The sequence below is a fragment of the Haliotis asinina genome, chromosome 13 (assembly GCF_037392515.1).
Source record: "Haliotis asinina isolate JCU_RB_2024 chromosome 13, JCU_Hal_asi_v2, whole genome shotgun sequence".
NCBI classification, from domain to species: domain Eukaryota; kingdom Metazoa; phylum Mollusca; class Gastropoda; order Lepetellida; family Haliotidae; genus Haliotis; species Haliotis asinina.
The window spans coordinates 50,642,789-50,659,293 of record NC_090292.1 but is presented as its reverse complement, the minus strand read 5'-3'; the positions used below and the strand labels follow the sequence as shown (position 1 = coordinate 50,659,293).

General features: G+C 38.6%; 1 protein-coding gene across 1 annotated transcript; it reads right to left on the bottom strand.

Moving 5' to 3' along the window:
• Window positions 1-959: 959 nt before the first annotated feature.
• LOC137260136 (putative ankyrin repeat protein RF_0381) lies at window positions 960-16,223 on the bottom strand. The gene is made up of 4 exons (XM_067797836.1): window positions 16,187-16,223; window positions 13,948-14,076; window positions 10,883-10,972; window positions 960-5,043 (listed from the first exon to the last, which is right to left on the bottom strand). The coding sequence occupies exons 1-4, from the start codon at window positions 16,188-16,190 to the stop codon at window positions 2,219-2,221; spliced, it is 3,048 nt and encodes a 1,015-aa protein (XP_067653937.1). The 5' UTR covers window positions 16,191-16,223; the 3' UTR covers window positions 960-2,218.
• Window positions 16,224-16,505: the final 282 nt, after the last annotated feature.

Sequence of the window (16,505 nt, the reverse complement as noted above, 5' to 3'; positions counted from 1 at the left end):
ATTCAGTCTTCTTTAATTTTGTCGGGAACTACAACCCTGACTTAATTAAATGAGTGAATTTGACAAAAAGCTGTGATTGTGATGGTGGATTGAGATTGGTAGATAAAAATCTGCTTATATCATCACTGAAGCTCAGTATTCTTAACAAAAGCACATTTTGTAGCTGTACAATAGCTGCTCTCCATTACACTTCTTTCTTAGCTGGAGGGGGGTGTGAAGGTTTGGGGTAGATTAGGTCATCAACCTATGCTTGCACATAAAAGGCGACTGTGCTAATCATAAGATGCGACTAATGGGATTAGGTGGTGTGGTCAGACTTGCTGACTTGGTTGACGTGTCATCAGTTCCCAACTGTGCAGATCGATGCTCATGCTGTTGACTCAATTATTTACAGACCCTTCCATATAGCTGGATTATTGCTGAGTGCGGTGTAACACTAAACCCACTCATTCACGCAAATGGGCGCTCATGTACCGTCTTACAGACTTTGTAAAACTGAAAACCCCTACTCATAGCTCTTATCTGACTGATGCAAGAGATATCCAGGCTATTCACTGGGCTAGTCTGGTGGTTAAGACTCCCAACCTCTGTCATCTCCTGCCTTGATATTGCTGGAATATTGGTTAAAGCGGCATGAAACTTAACTCACTTGCCTACTCAATTATACTTTATAGACTTCAAAACAAATTCAACCTGACTTGTAAATATTTAGACCTTTATCGAGTATAACCTTCCTAAATAATGGAAAACTGATGGACAATTCTAAACCAATATGTATTTATGTTCTTAGAATTAATCTTTTCCTGTAGAATCGATTGAATTCCCAGCGGTGTACATTGAAAATAATACATTGCCTGTAAGCGGAGTAAATTGAAAATAATGGAATAGCGCTTAGGTAACCAGAAAGCGACATTCATGTGTGAGGTAAGATAATAGTCATTGTCAAAGATGTAATGTTGAAAATGAATATATTATTTATTTTGAATGTCCAGTGGTTGGTCTTTATTGGATGAACATTTGTGTTATGAAAGTCAGCTATCTTGTTTGGTATCCAGAGGACTGCAATCAGGTGAATCACATACTTTTGGCTGGATAAAGATATGCAGTGGAAGCTGTCTAAACTGGCACTCATTGGGACAGAAAAAATAACCCGGTTTAGCCAATGTTCCAGATTGTAGAGCTGATATGTACATGACATGGATGGGACTGATATTTTATGTTTGTGTTGACAACATGCCGCATTGGACAGATGCCTGTTATGACAGCTTCCACTGTTTATATACATAAGCTGCAATAGAAATGAATCTCTGTCTTTTAAATTCTTTTTGCTGCCTTGAAAGAAGATATTTGAGAGAGAGATGTTGCCAGAATGAACAACCAATCACATGAATCTATGTGCAAATGGTCACCATTCCTAACTGTACAGCATGTAGGTACAAAGTAGGATTTTTTTTTTTATATAGTAAATTACAAATGGACCTATTCATAGCAGGGAAAAGACATACATATTTTGTTATAATCTGTATTAGATATTATACTTTAAATTCCTTCATTGCTGCATTGAAAGATATGTTTACCAGAATAAAAAATACAGCCAGATAAATGTATAGCAAATGGCAATTTGCAAACATTTTCTTTGACAGAACTCTGTCATATAATGGTGGATCAATGGTATGTCGTTGTTGACAACAGACAAGTTAGTCATTTAATGTCTTGTGCGTCACATCAACACCAACTTTTTGACTGATTCCTGCACTCTTTCTGTTTCTGATCTTTAGCATGTTGATAAGCTTACTCCAATTGCGCAGATCGATGCTCATGTTGTTGGTCACTGGATTGTCTTGTCCAGACCCGATTATTTACAGACCGCCGCCATATGGCTGGAATATTGCTGAGTGCGGCGTAAAACTCAACTCACTCACTCATAATAAGCTTACTCCATGGTGCCACCATATTGGATCTAAGTCCATCTATTGCGTGTTCCGACTTGATAGAAAGAAGGGAGGTAATTCATCTTGCGATGTTTTGAAGCTGCAGTGGATTTTATGGGAACAAAGAAATATAGAAAAGAGGAACTTCGGAAGATGTGACTTGAGTAACCTCTGTGAAAAAAGACTGGTGCTGACTGAGCTGTGCCTGTCTGAAAGTGAAAGCAGCTTTTGATTTTGTGGTTTCCAATTACCCCCAAACAGCCACCAAAGCAGGTGAAATATAATTCCTATTTTGTAGTATGTAAACATATTTCAGTTAAAATATTAATAAACATGAGTGCTATACCTAAAAACAGATAAAATAGTGATATAGCATCACAGATTTCCCCAATCATGTTTTTTTTACAGCCATATTCTTGCATGAGAGAACTTAACTGGGGATTGTCATATTGCATTGCATAGTCAAGTGGGGAGTAGGACTGTATGTTGAGAACATTCCTCTTGATGCCAGGCGTTTGAAGGAGAATACGAGCACAATGGAGGTTTCCATGTTTTGCTACAAAGTGTAAGGCAGTTCGATATTGTTTGTCCTTAATGTTTGGATCTGCACCCCTCTCCAGCAGCAGTTCACATAAGGTTGGAAATCCTTTCGCAGATGCAATATGTAATGGTGTATTGGAAAGAAAGTCTACAGCATCGGGATCGGCTCCTGCATCAAGTAACTGTTCAGCAGTTTCAGTCAGTCCTCCAAAACATGCGAAGTGTAGCGCACTTCTCCGGTCATCATCTACTTGGTTGGTATCAGCTCCCCAGGAGAGCAGTTCTGACACGATATCCAGGTGGCCTAATTCTGACGCAATATGCAATGGAGTCTTCTGCCCTTTTTCTTGAACGTCTGTCTTACAGGCTTTGTTCAAAATCAACTTCACAGTTTCAGCAGAGCCACTTCTCACAGCAAAGTGTAAAAGACTGGATCCATCTTTGCTTATATGATGCTTTCTCACACCATCTGAAAACATTTTGTTCGTTAGTTCAGTGTTTCCGTACAGAGCTGCCACCATGATAGGCGTCACACCCTGTTTGTTCTCAACATCTATGTTGGCGCCATTGGCAGCCAGAAGATCAAACAAATCTAGATCGTTGTTTCTACAGGTATAGTAGATCGGTGCAACACCATACATGTTTCTGTGGTTTAAGTCGGAATCATGTCCAAGGAGCATTTGGACAATCTGACAGTGACCCCTCTCAGCTGCCGGGAAAAGGGCTGTGTTGCCTATTTTGGTCTCCAAATCTACTGATGCTCCTTTTCTGAGAAGTGACTCCACAATATCCTCAAAACCAGACTGACTGGCAATATACAATGCAGTTAAGCCATCATTTGTTTTCACATTCCTGTCAGCACCATTGTCTAAGATAATGTCCACAGTTCCTTTGTGGCCAATCATTGCTGCTTTGTGAAGAGCCGTTTCACCTTTTCTGTTTCGTATGTTCCGGGTTGATCTGTTGAGCAAAAGTCCTGTGAGATCCTGATTCCCGGACTCGGCTGCTAGATGCAGGGCACAGTCCCCATCTCCATTGACTGATGTCATACTCGCTCCTTTCTCCACCAGTAGTCTGCATATCTTCCAGTTACCTGCTCTTGTTGCACAGATCAGCGGCGTGTCACCCTTGTTGTTCTTTGAGCTGCAAACACCTGCTTGGTTTTGTGACAGCAGTTGCATTGCACCATCTTCGTTGCCATAATGACAGCATCCGCACAAAGCCTCTGTGCACTGGTCAGATGATAAATGTGAACTTGTGATGATGTTCCTGAGAAAGGTATTCTTCCCACAGCTGGAGACTAAGAAGAGGAACTTCAAGCCTGATATGACATCCACAGAGTTGATAAGGTCTTGGATGTTTGTTCTTTCAAGAAACCTGACAACAAAGTCTTCCTTTCCAAACACACTGTGTGACAGAACTTCACACATGTTGCCAGACTCTATTTCTTTGAGAAAACGGTTTATGAGTAAAGGAAGTGTTTCATCAGACTCAGAAATAATGTTACCTGGCAAACCGGGGTGGAAATTGTCATTGTGAATGACCAACCAGTCCTTTAGACAGCTAATGCTGCTGAACTCCACAAGGAATGCTGGGTTCATTGATCCAATAGTGGAGGCAACGCTTTCATATATTGATGGATGAGCAAAAGTAACACATCTCCCTTCTCTCCGGAAATAACTGCCCTCAAAACGTTTCAAGATGTCTCTTATTTTCTTTGTTTTGATGGGAGGCAGACCTGGCTCACTGAAGGTAAGCTCTTTGCCGAGTGAATGCACATTGAACCTCCCATCATGCTTCAGGAGAAGGCTGAAGACAACCTCAACCGACTTGTCCTGGATAATGTGACCAAGAGTTTCATTCAGAAATGCAATGGGATGTTGGAAAAATGCCTCAGGATCGGAAAGGGCACCCTGGAGGTTAAAGAACAGTTCACAGCAGTGAGGGAAGCCATGAGGAAGCTGAACGTCGATCATCTTCTGGGAAACAGTCTTTGATAGAGTCAGGTTGAACTTCTGTTCAAATGATTTTATGATCTCTAATTTGTCATTTGGTTGCAGTTGTGTATCTTTGGAGATGTTGATTATAGAGTCATGTCTGAAGATGTTGTTGACATATTTGCCAAGTTTGGGTTTGGTGTCCTTCCAGATGTATTCGCGACTGACACAAATGAGTTTCACCAACCGTGTTTGCATTCTTTCCTCAATGGTACCAAACGTCGCCCCAGAGTCCGACTGGTCCAGCCTGGATTTCACATCTTCAAGAACTGGAATCCATTTCCTTACATTGCTTTCTTCAAAGTCAAACGCACCCCATAAGTCATTCAACATGACGATGGTGTTGTTGGTGAATTTGCATGCAAAATATTCCTCTGGTGTTTTAGGCAAAAAAACTGTCCAGTTGAGTCTTCTGACTTTGTCTGCCAGCAGGTACCCCAGAGTAGTCTTGCCTTCTCCTGGGCAACCGGTGATGACAAGTGTGGAGTGGAGTTGGAGACGCTCGTCTACTGCGGTGCACACACTTGTCCAGGTACAACCCTTTACATGAGTACTCACTTCATCGTCCCATCGATCTGTAATGGAAACATTTTCTCTGAATATCTGTTTGACTTTCTTATGAAATAGGTGTCATGCATTAGGACTTCAACGATTCGGTTTGATTCAACAAGAATGGAATTGCACAGCTTAGTTTTAGATCTTAACCATTAACAGTATTTCATTGTATCAGACTATGAATCATCATGATGGGTAAACATTGCTCAAAATAGTTCAGGTTGTTTTGGGTCTGGGCTTCACATAACATTGAGTTTAGTTTTATGCCACTTTTAGCAATATTCCAGCACGGCAGGAACACCATAAGTAGGCTTCATACGTTCATTGGAACCCAGGTCTTTGCATGACAAGTGAATGCTTATACCAATGGGCCATCCCATGACTTCCTCAAAGAAGAGCAACAATTTTAGATTTTTACTTAGCAACAGGAGTATTTTAGCCATATAGCAACAAAACCAAGCAATCCTGAAGAATTTGCCATTGCACAAGTCTGACTTTATCGTGAGTGATGTTTTTGTCAAGTGTCAAGTTTGTTTAAGTGAACTCTGTTTTGGCAGCATGTTTCAGTCATTCTCAGGTGATGGAGAATGTTTGCCCTGGACCAGAAAATTTAGGAGTCATTATGACTCCCTGGTGTTACGAGAGGGAGTCATGGACATTTTTTTGTGAGTCAACTTCAGTATGGCACTTTCATCAAGACATCAAATGTGATTGTTTAACACAAGGTAAAACAGGTCAGGTGTTTAATCACCACTGAGCAGTTAGCTGGCAAACAATAAACTAAGTAGATTTAGTCAATAGCAAATTACAAGCTTAGGTTGTCTGAACTTAGGGCCCAATGATGCAAGCTTTTAAATTCACTGCGTATCTGCGGAGTGCTTCAGGTGAGAAATAGTTTGATTTGATTTTTCTCTAAAGGTGGTAGCAAAGTATTTCTGACAAATAGTAATTGTAAGTGGCAATGTTTCAACAGAACTAAATTGTTTATATGGAAATAAATGTGGTTTCTCGTCATTGTTAACGTTCAAAGTGTCTAAAGTACATTGCTGTGGAGACACATAATCCCAGATTAAGTCCTCCTTATTTGTGAGTTGAAGTAAGTAATATTATTAACTTTGTAAATATTGTTATGATATGCGTCTTGGGTCCAAGTGAAGGTTCCAGTGAAACCCCATATCTAACTGGCGTGCTGGTTTGCTTGGGGAAATTAACTCAGCAAAGAGTCCGAAGTCACAAGCAGCTAATTACAATTTTATTTACAAGAGATAGAGTAACAAGGGTGGCCACAGAGAGTCGGTACAACCCTCTGGGCTGAGGGCTAGAGCTGACCTGTGTTGGGAGTCTAAACCCTACTGATGGACAAATGGAGTTGGAGACTATTTAACTACAATTTAAACAATACAAAGATTCTGATTTGCTGACTGATACAAAAATGGTTGTAACCTATAATAAACAAATATGGGGTGTGTCCTACCAGAACAACTTCAGTGACCAGACAGGGGGAGTACTTTTAATCCTTAGTTCTAAGTGGCATTAATCTCGTTGGCACATTTACTGCATGCTTGCTTGCTTACTCTGGGCTGGATCTTTAATGACCTTAACTGGTGTTTGCTTAATGACCTTAACTGGTGTTAGCAAAAGGACCTTAACTGGTGTTAGCATAATGTTATTTTAATGTAGGTGATGGCATGTTTACCTCATCAAAACAGTTTATTAACCTGTCTAGACATAACCCTTGTCTTAGTGAATGCTTTGTCTTACAGTGGAGTTCTGATTACCTCAGGCTAGGATTTTAACTCTGTGAAACTGTGTGGTCATAACTTATACCTTTTCCAATAGAATGTCTGTGAGATAAGTTTTTCTGGTTTTGTAAGTCTTTGTCTAAGCTACTACAGACACATGATGAAACTAATATTCTATATTTATATTTTCCTAAAATTTGAATGCTAATGTATTGCTTGTACTGGTTACAATTAATAATGAAATTTGTTATGAATTATCATTTCATGATAATATTAAGCTTCATAAGGCTTAAGGTTTCTCTATTGTGGTAGAGACTCCACGTGGTACCACCACAAACATGGACAGATATTATTTATTATCGTATTTTTGTGTTTGAACTACTACAGTGCAAGATATCAAGAGAATTTGAGAGTATTGTACCTTCTCTTTCATTTCTTTTCAAGTTTGATTTGATAATATGTGACGGGGGATTATGTCACCTTAATGACAATGCTTGTTCTGTTGATATTTTAGGCACAATACTGGATGTTGCAATTCAACTTCAGCCTAGACCCCTGGAACAGCTGTGGAAGGCAACTGTTTCATGTTAGTGGGACCAACCACATACCAGTCATCTCTCCATCTTCTGCAGCCGGCCCTCAAGTCCAACATGGCCGTTGGAAACTAACTGTGCATATCGTATATAATGTGCAAGTGTGTTCTTGTGTTCATAAGCTCACAAATTGGCTTTAAAAATGCATTTATAGCAGAATTTGTTTTTCTGCAGAATTCTTCAAATATATTTTTCAAATGTTTTGTATTTTGTAGGCTACTTTGAGAGAAATATTACAAACATGGGGACAAGGAGGTCACCTTCTAAGTATGTGTCCCTTATCACAGACAACATGGACCAAAACTTGACGGACCCTTCTTTATTCCCAGAAAAATCAAAGGTATATACGTGTGATGATTACATTCTGAATCACAGGCTCCTTAAACCATTGAATGGCCAACACTCTCACTTCAAAAGCTGAATATAATGTCCTAATTTGTGTAATGATATATTTCCTTAATAATATATTTCCTGAAAACACTAGTCTTTGACAGGTATCACAATACAATAATCTTCAAACATTTCAGATTGATGGAAGCCAGGCACATGTCAGGCACCACATGACAGGTGTACAAGTCACCCAAGCAACCCATGCTATTGTCTGGAATACATGCATGTATTCCAGGTGATGGAAATGTGACTTTCACAGTGCTTCTGTATGGCCTTGGTAGAATTGCACAGGCAATACTACTATATATCTTCAGTAGGAGTCATTGCCTAATTAATCAAGAAACATTTAAGTTCTAGTTTCAGATTTGTTCCTGCTATGAAATAGTATGTGGATTCATCTACTACAGACTCAACCATGGGCATCTACGAGAGACCCTGTATTTACAAGTGGACAGTTCGCCCAAAGACAACAAGAACAAGACCGTACTGAATTGTTTGGCATTGTTAGTCAAATTGAAAATCTTCAGAAAGTTATGTGTTCTTTGTGCAACTTATTTACATACTAATTCAGTGTGGGAATGCATGCAATGGAGAGGATTTTTAACATTCTTTATTAGAATCTCAGGATATTTCAAATAATCCAAAACTTGAATGTGTGTTCTAATAGTGGTACTCTTTTCCAGGTGAAACTTTCATTTCTCATGGTGGTGCACACCCATGAAGATGTGGACCAGCTGTTCAGCATGTTTGCAAGAGAGCTGAGACAGGAACGTGCTGCAGCATGTGAGGCTCTCCTGCAAGTCCTTGCCAGCAGTAGCAACCCAAAGTCCACTCCTCCTGTATTGGATGGTGTTTTGGGACATGAGGCAGTTGTTTAAAGGGCACAAGGAAGCACGTGTGTTTGTGTTCCAAATGGATGGATCCTCAGTCTCCATGTTTTACAGAGACTGGCCACTGAAAGTGAAACTTACAGAAATGTGACATTAGATTTCACGGTTGACCTGTCAGCACTGTTACTCTAAACAAGGACAGGGTAGATGACACCTGTAAAGCCACAGAGTGAGACTTGGCAGAATGGGTGTCATGTACAGTTTTGTCTGAAGAGGAGGGCTTGAGGTGGGCGTCCTACATTAGAAAGCTGGGGACATTCACACACTAGCCATCAAGCTGTCTGACTTCAAGCCATTCATGCCTGCCCCAAGGGAAGAGAACACCCTCCCAAGAAATGTGCAAGAGGCATTAGAGGGAAGCAATGAAAAAATGCAGAAGCAATCACAGGTACTTTCATTGAATTATAATTTTTGATTAACAAATATATTGTAATCTGTTATACATTGAATGTTAAAAGCATCCAAACATCAAGATAAATACTGAGTTAAGCTTGTACTGATTTTCACTTGTCTTTGTATGTAATTTCTAATTATCCTAACATTTTCCTTTGCAGGTATCACTTACAAAGCACCGAAGGCAACCCTCAGCACAGCTCTAAGATGGTGGCCTGATAAATATGATGCAAATATGTATATGTAATGTATATATATGCACAGAACAGTTTCCATTGTTTCACAAGCTGTATTTGATTTTTCCTCACTGTTAAGAGCTAGATTTTTATCTATCTCTTTCCTTGTATCCCAAAGTGGTGCCTTTTAGCTATTTGCAGATTTTTGGCATTTATATTTTTCCTGGTTTAAGGGCAAATGATTTATACTTTCACAAGGGAGGGGTGGGTTTTGATTCCAGAGCTTGAAAACCTTTCATTATCTTTATACATCTTGGCGGTCCCGGGGTAGAATAGGCCTTCAGCAACCCATGCTTGCCATAAAAGGTGACTATGCTTGTCGTAAGAGGCGACTACGGGATCGGGTGGTCAGACTAGCTGACTTGGTTGACACATGTCATCGGTTCCCCATTGCGCAGATCGATGCTCATGTTGTTGATCACTGGATTGTCTGGTCCAGACCCGATTATTTACAGACCGTCGCCATATAGCTGGAATATTGCTAAGTGCGACGTAAAACTAAACTCACTCACTCACTTATACATCTTGGCAGACATCAAACAGGTCTTGAAGTGGTGCCTCTTGCAGTTTGTACAATTTTGGCTTCTATATTTTTCATGATTTCCATGGAAGCAATTTGGACTGATGATTTGTTCTTCCAAATATGTTGGGGTCGGGGAGATTTGTCATCTTCTAATGACCCATGGAATTGTTGTTAAGTCTGATATTGATATCTCCTTGTAAATACATGTATCCCTGTCTAGGTAAAGACATAATGGTCTCATATCATGGTTATAAATTTTCTTGTTTTTTTTTAAAATGTCAAGTGTTTAGATGTACTTATAGACCTACTCACTCCCTCACCCCCTCACCCACCCACTTCCTCACTCACTCACTCACTCACTCACTCTTGCTAAAACTGTCCCACAATACTCTCATACATTTTACTTCTGATGACATTAAACATTTACTATAATCTTTTCTTTGGATATTCAGATCTAAAATAATGAGACATTTGCGTTGGTTGAAGCTCATTTTGAAGATGTCACAAACGTACTGATATCTGCACAAGAAATCTTTGCATTTTTTATTTTTGTCAATCATTTTTTTTTCTTTATAATTTACTAAATTTCTATTCTATTCTGTTACAACCAGACTGCCAGAAAAAAAACCCAAGTACACCAAAGTGTATGTTTTTTAAATGTTTGGAATATATACAAGTGTTGCATAAAATATTATTTTTCATGCACAAAGATGGGAAATTAAAATTTGTTAATCTCTGAGAATCAAAAATGTTGATATTTCATGGACAATTATAATATGTGAAATATTAATATTAAACATATAACAAAATTTATGCCATTAAAAATAGGTATAATTATAGGTAAAAATTGCTGAGTGCAGCATTTAATAACAAATCACATAATATATAAAGTCAAATCTCAAGACTAATTACTTGTAGAAAAAAACACAAAGGGAGCTTGATATTTTGACTCAAGTGACACTCCATGTGAATTGAAAAGGATCCCAATGAGATGGGAAATGAACATCAGAATAATCTAAACTTGCTTTATTTAGTATGGATATTTTCCTATTATTTTGTATTGTTATTTTGTTGTTAAACAAATTGTGGTACCTTGTTGCTCTTTTTGTAGTGGAGAAATCACAATCTGAGTTCCACCGTAACAAATGTTCTGGCCAACCAGCTCATCACATTGTGAACTGCCTGAAACAGAAGGGCATTTCAGTGATGAACAGCTGCAGTGTTGTAGCCTTAACTTTAAATACTGGCATAAGAATTATAGTGTTGCTGTTAAACAGCAATTTCCCAGCAAAATAATGTTGGTGAGTATTTTAATGAATCTGGATACAGTCCAGTGACTGACATAGTGAGCATCAGTCCACCCGGAATGTCCACCCGGGATGTCCATCTGAATGTACACTCAGTATGTTCACCTTGGAGTGTCCACCCTGGATGTCCACTATAACATGATTCCACGAGTTGATTCAGGGGTGGAAATAACAGTCTAAAATTGCTAGTGTACTCTGGTACAGTGGCACATCTAAAATCACTTCCCCAGATAATTGCTCCACTGTACCAGTCAAGTATATGGATGCATTACTGTACTAATACACAGTGTATGTTGACATTTTCTTGTTAATTATGTAAATAATAAACAACATAATTAACATTGGAAAATCAACTGGACATTGGTTCAGCATGGTGCACAAATCTGCATGCCCAACAAGAAAACTTGACTGGTTTGTCGTGCAGTGGGTTATTTCCCATGCTATCATGACTGCTGAAGACCAAATATCAATTAAGTCCTCAAAGACTGCAGCCTTTTAACACCATGATCCAATCTCTAAAATGGAATAGGTTGAGAATGGTAATCAATGCTGCATGAATATTGAAAGTTTGTTTATATGTCACAATACTTAAGAATATATAGTAGGAAACTTTGTTTATATATCAGCAATTTCTGAACAAACCTTAGGGTGTATCTTCCAAAACTCTTAAAAAAAAATAGCGGAACCTGAACTTTCAATTTGGATAGGAAGTGTAAAGGTTGACAGAGTTTCAGGTACAGACATCTTATAAACACACTACCGATTCCCTCTATTACAACCCCTAAACACAACGCATGAGATGCAGGTGCACAACGCAGTATCCTCATACACATGCATGGGGTCCCATTCTTGATTTTGACGGTTTTCAAGAAGGTTGAGAAATCCCTTAGAATATTAATTTTGACACTCATCTTGCATCACACATTTTTTAGTGTTTGTTTCTAGTTGTTTGTTTTAAAATGAATATTGTACACATGCAGATTACATGCCATACACCAGTCATCATTCAAAAATGACAATTCAAATAGCAATGGTTGTAAGGACGTGCAAATGGTGATGCACTCTCAAAACATTCAATATTATCTTATCAACACTGATTGACTGAGAAATCTCCTAAATATTTTTAATCATAAATAAAAAAATGAAGTTTCCCGACTTTTTTTAAGAATATGTAACTTTTACTTGAATATAGAGTTACTTGTGCAAATTTGTATTAAGTAAGGCTTTGAATGTAATTTCGTTTGTTATTTGTGATCACAAGAATAGAATATGCATGAATATTTTTCCTGAAAAAAAGGGTTTGTTGTTTTGTTGTTTTTTCTGATTAAAAGGAATGCTTTTAATTATAGTTACTCATACCAAAGCAAGATATGCAAAACGGAATGTGCCCAAGCCAGGCGATATGGTAGTGAGTGCATGTGTTCCATTTGACAATAATGTTGTTACTGGTTGTCATGATAAATTATTAATATTTTCCAGATGGTAAACATGTGAAAGGATTGTGTTGTTATTGTTTATATGAGTATATTGAATAATACATCACCTCTGTTACATTCATGTCATCATGTTCATGTTTGCTATTTTAGAGACTGAATACTAGTATCTGGTTTGATTCCCTGCCCATCCCTGACAAGTTACAAGATATCTCCACTATACACTGGATGCATCTACAGCTCCAATTTTATTACCTCCATTTGCTGGCTTTTTATTTTATCCAATACGGTGACTATGCTGGGAAGTTGAAGTACCAATCACAACTCATTTTTGCTTCTTATATTATCTAACCGATTAAACTTAGCAGCACAAAAGATGCAGAGTTATAAGGGGTTCTTGCATATATTAAGTTTTTGATGTGTCAGTTTGTGTGATGTGTTGGTGGCTGTACCCTCAAAGTGGATTGAAGTATTGTAAAATTACTGTCCTCCTGAGGGGGTACGTAAGTCCACAAACATTCACAGTAAATTTAAGTCTACCAGGTTTTTAATCGTATTCATGTTCTTTTAATTTTGGCTAACTTTTTGTACAGTCGCCAGCAGTTGAAGGGATGGTGTAAATCCAACTACCATGTAGGTAGCTAAGGTACTTTAAGTCCCCATGGTCCCTAGTGTGGTGATCTACCTTCTGTTGTTGGCGATCTGTAGTCTGTTTTTATATTGTATCATCTAAATTGTGATATTAGTTTTAACTTTCCATGCTAGTTTTAATTGAAATTGTGATATTCTAGTTGTTTTGCTGTCCTTCGTTGACAGATTTTACCACATGCATATATTTCATTTAAATGTTCTTGTCACGATATGGCTGAGATATACTGCCGATGTGACATAAAATATTAACTCACTCACTCACTGTGTGATGTCGACTAGAATCTCAGTCACACTGCGAACAAACCTTTGCAGCTGCGACCGCTATCTTTGTTGACACTGGCAAACTCGGTTGTAACGACGTCTTATATGGTTGCCAATGAGAGAATGTGCCAAAGAGAGGTAATAAAATTATCAAGCCATATATGCATCCAGGGCATAGGGGAGATTTATCATAACGTATACCCTGTAGATCATTGAGGATGTCCCCCACCATGATTTTGCCAGAATATTGCTACTCTGACTCACCTTTGTACTTTAAATGTTGGCAGATTTGGTCTCATTGATTTATCACTGGAAAAGTGCCAATGCAGTGTAAAACTCAACTGTGAAACTACTCCCTTATGTTACGCTAACATTCACTGTAAGTCTTGGAGTTTCGACTGAAACATTATCAGTGAGATAATAATCAACATCCTTTCAAAGTTCACATCTAACATATAGTGATGAAGAAACAATAAAGTGATAAAGAGCAACAAAGCATCCTCACCATCATTGTTGCTGATGATCTGCGTTCCATACACGGAGACATTCCCAGCGTCGATGTTCAAGTTGTCTCGTCTGTACCTCACCACTGCTTGACTCTGCCTCTTGCGCCGCCGTCTTGCACAATTGATGTCTGAAATGAGAGTGTTTTCCTTATGGTGGAGTGAACAATTTGCCATTTCAAACTCGATAAGCCTACGGTATTTGCAGAAGTTTTAAGCCTATTTACAGTGGTTATAAACCTGTTTCCAGTGGTCGTAATCCTATTTGAAATGGTCATTAGCCTGTTTGTAGTTATCATAAGGCTGTTTGCAGTGATCATAAGCATATTTGCAGTGATCATAAGCATATTTGCAGTGATCATAAGCCTAACTGTAGTTATCATAAGCCTGTTTGCAGTGATCAGTGATCGATGCTCATGCTGATGGTCACTGGATTGTCTGATCCAGATTCTATTATTTTTTTATAGAGACCACCCACACATTGTAATAGATTAAACACTACCTAACATTCTATGTCAATATTAAGAGGTCCAACTAAAACATGTCTGGCAAGGACTTATACTACTACTGTGCCTGTCACTAATCATGGTCAAAATTTGTAGTGGTCTGATATGCCCCTGAGACAATTATGAATCAAATTGTTAAGGGCCTATGCTATGCTTATTTGTAGTGGACCCGGACAAATCTTCTGTCATCATGTGTCTGTTTGCAGGGGTCCATTGGACAGATCTGTTGTCATCATGTGTCTGTTCGCAGGGGTCCATTGGACAGATCTGTTGTCATCATGTGTCTGTTCGCAGGGGTCCATTGGACAGATCTGTTGTCATCATGTGTCTGTTCGCAGGGGTCCATTGGACAGATCTGTTGTCATCATGCATCTGTTCTCAGGGGTCCATTGGACAGATCTGTTGCCATCATGTGTCTGTTCGCAGGGGTCCATTGCACAGATCTGTTGTCATCATGTGTCTGTTCGCAGCAGTCCATAAGCAAATCTGTTATCTTCCTGTGACTATTTGAAGTGGTCCTGTGCATATCTGTTATGTTTCCTATTCTGATTTGAAGTGGCCCTGTTGTCTTCCTGTTCCAATTTGAAGTGGCTCTGTGCAAATCTGTTGCTGTTTAGTGTCTGATTGTTACATTCCTACAATGGGGCGGTGGGGTAGCATAGTGGTTAACCCGTTCGCTCGTCACGCCGAAAACCCGGGTTCGATTCCCCACATGGGTACAATGGGTGAAGCCCATTTTCTGGTGTCCCCCGCCGTGATATTGCTGGAATATTGCTAAAAGTGGCGTAAAACTAAAACTCACTCGCTCCATTCCTACAAATATCTCTGTGCATATGACTGAAATAAAGCCTACGCAACTTAAAACTCAACAAAACCAGTAAATGCACAAATAACCTCAGCTTCAGATATCAGTTTACTCTCATAAAAACTACACAACAAATTAACTACCGGGATGAATTAGGGATTAATTACCTGAGTCGAGGCACCCCCATGGCATCTAATGGGCACAGCCTGTCACTACTCCCATAACAACTAAATACTTGACATTATGCAATCTAATTGACCAGTATCTTCTGTTGCTGTAAAGGTAATCTAAGAACAAGGGAAAAAATAAAAAAATGATTTTCACCACTGAAAAAATATCATAATTTTTTTATTGAACAAAAATGTAAACTTACAAAACAAAAATAGTTATATAGTGTTTCTTGTCCAATATACACTTCATAAATTGCCAAAGGTAAAATACTTTTAGCACTTAAACGGAATATTACTTTGACAGATGATGTTATATATTTTTTCTTTCCCTCCTGCCTTTAGGTTTTCTGATATAAAAAATCTGTAAAACAAGAAATAAACTTGGTCATGCAGGCCTAAAGGTAAGACATATATGAATGACTTATTAAGTGAAAAATAGTACTGTTTTCCTCTTATATAAGGCATAATGCATTGGTGAAATTTGATACCAACATAACCAAGCTTAGGAAAGTTGCCTCAGTGTATCTTAATGTTACGAGAAGATTGTCACTTGAGGCGAATCAGTCCATTGGAAGTGTGTAATTGAGACCTGCCACGTTTGGATGTAGTGTTAGCGTGAAAGATGTATGTTTATGAGTGATAATTAAATGACACTTATTTCATATCAATGTTATGCAACACAGCCTACTTCCTCTAACAGAGCCGCAGTGGACATACGTCCGTGCACATTTAAATATGGCGGCTCTCGGCTTATTCTTACCCATAGTCAATGATCCATGGAAGTCATCACAAGTGTTCGTTAACCCCCTGGATGCCACAGGGACATATATGTCCTTCCTCTACATACCTCACTTGGAAGTCCATTAAAATTCTAAATATACCACGCATATATAAACACCTCACAGTTTTGAATTCTGCGGAAAATTCCCAGTTTCTTGGTACCATCCGCTATTACCTCAGACTAAGCTAAAGTGCTTAAAATCGCCTTTCAAAATAGGCTTCATCGTAAATGTCGCCATTTTTCAAACTGTACAAAATCGAGATTCACAGCGTTATTTGCAGTATGTTTTGAAATGTGA

Excerpts from the sequence above, each read along its gene's own strand:
- LOC137260136 (XM_067797836.1), bottom strand. Across the intron at positions 10,973-13,947 it reads GATCATCAGCAACAATGATG|GCAGTTCACAATGTGATGAG; the intron begins GTGAGGATGCTT and ends CTTCTGTTTCAG. Across the intron at positions 5,044-10,882 it reads ACTACAAAAAGAGCAACAAG|ATCGATGGGACGATGAAGTG; the intron begins GTACCACAATTT and ends TTTCCATTACAG.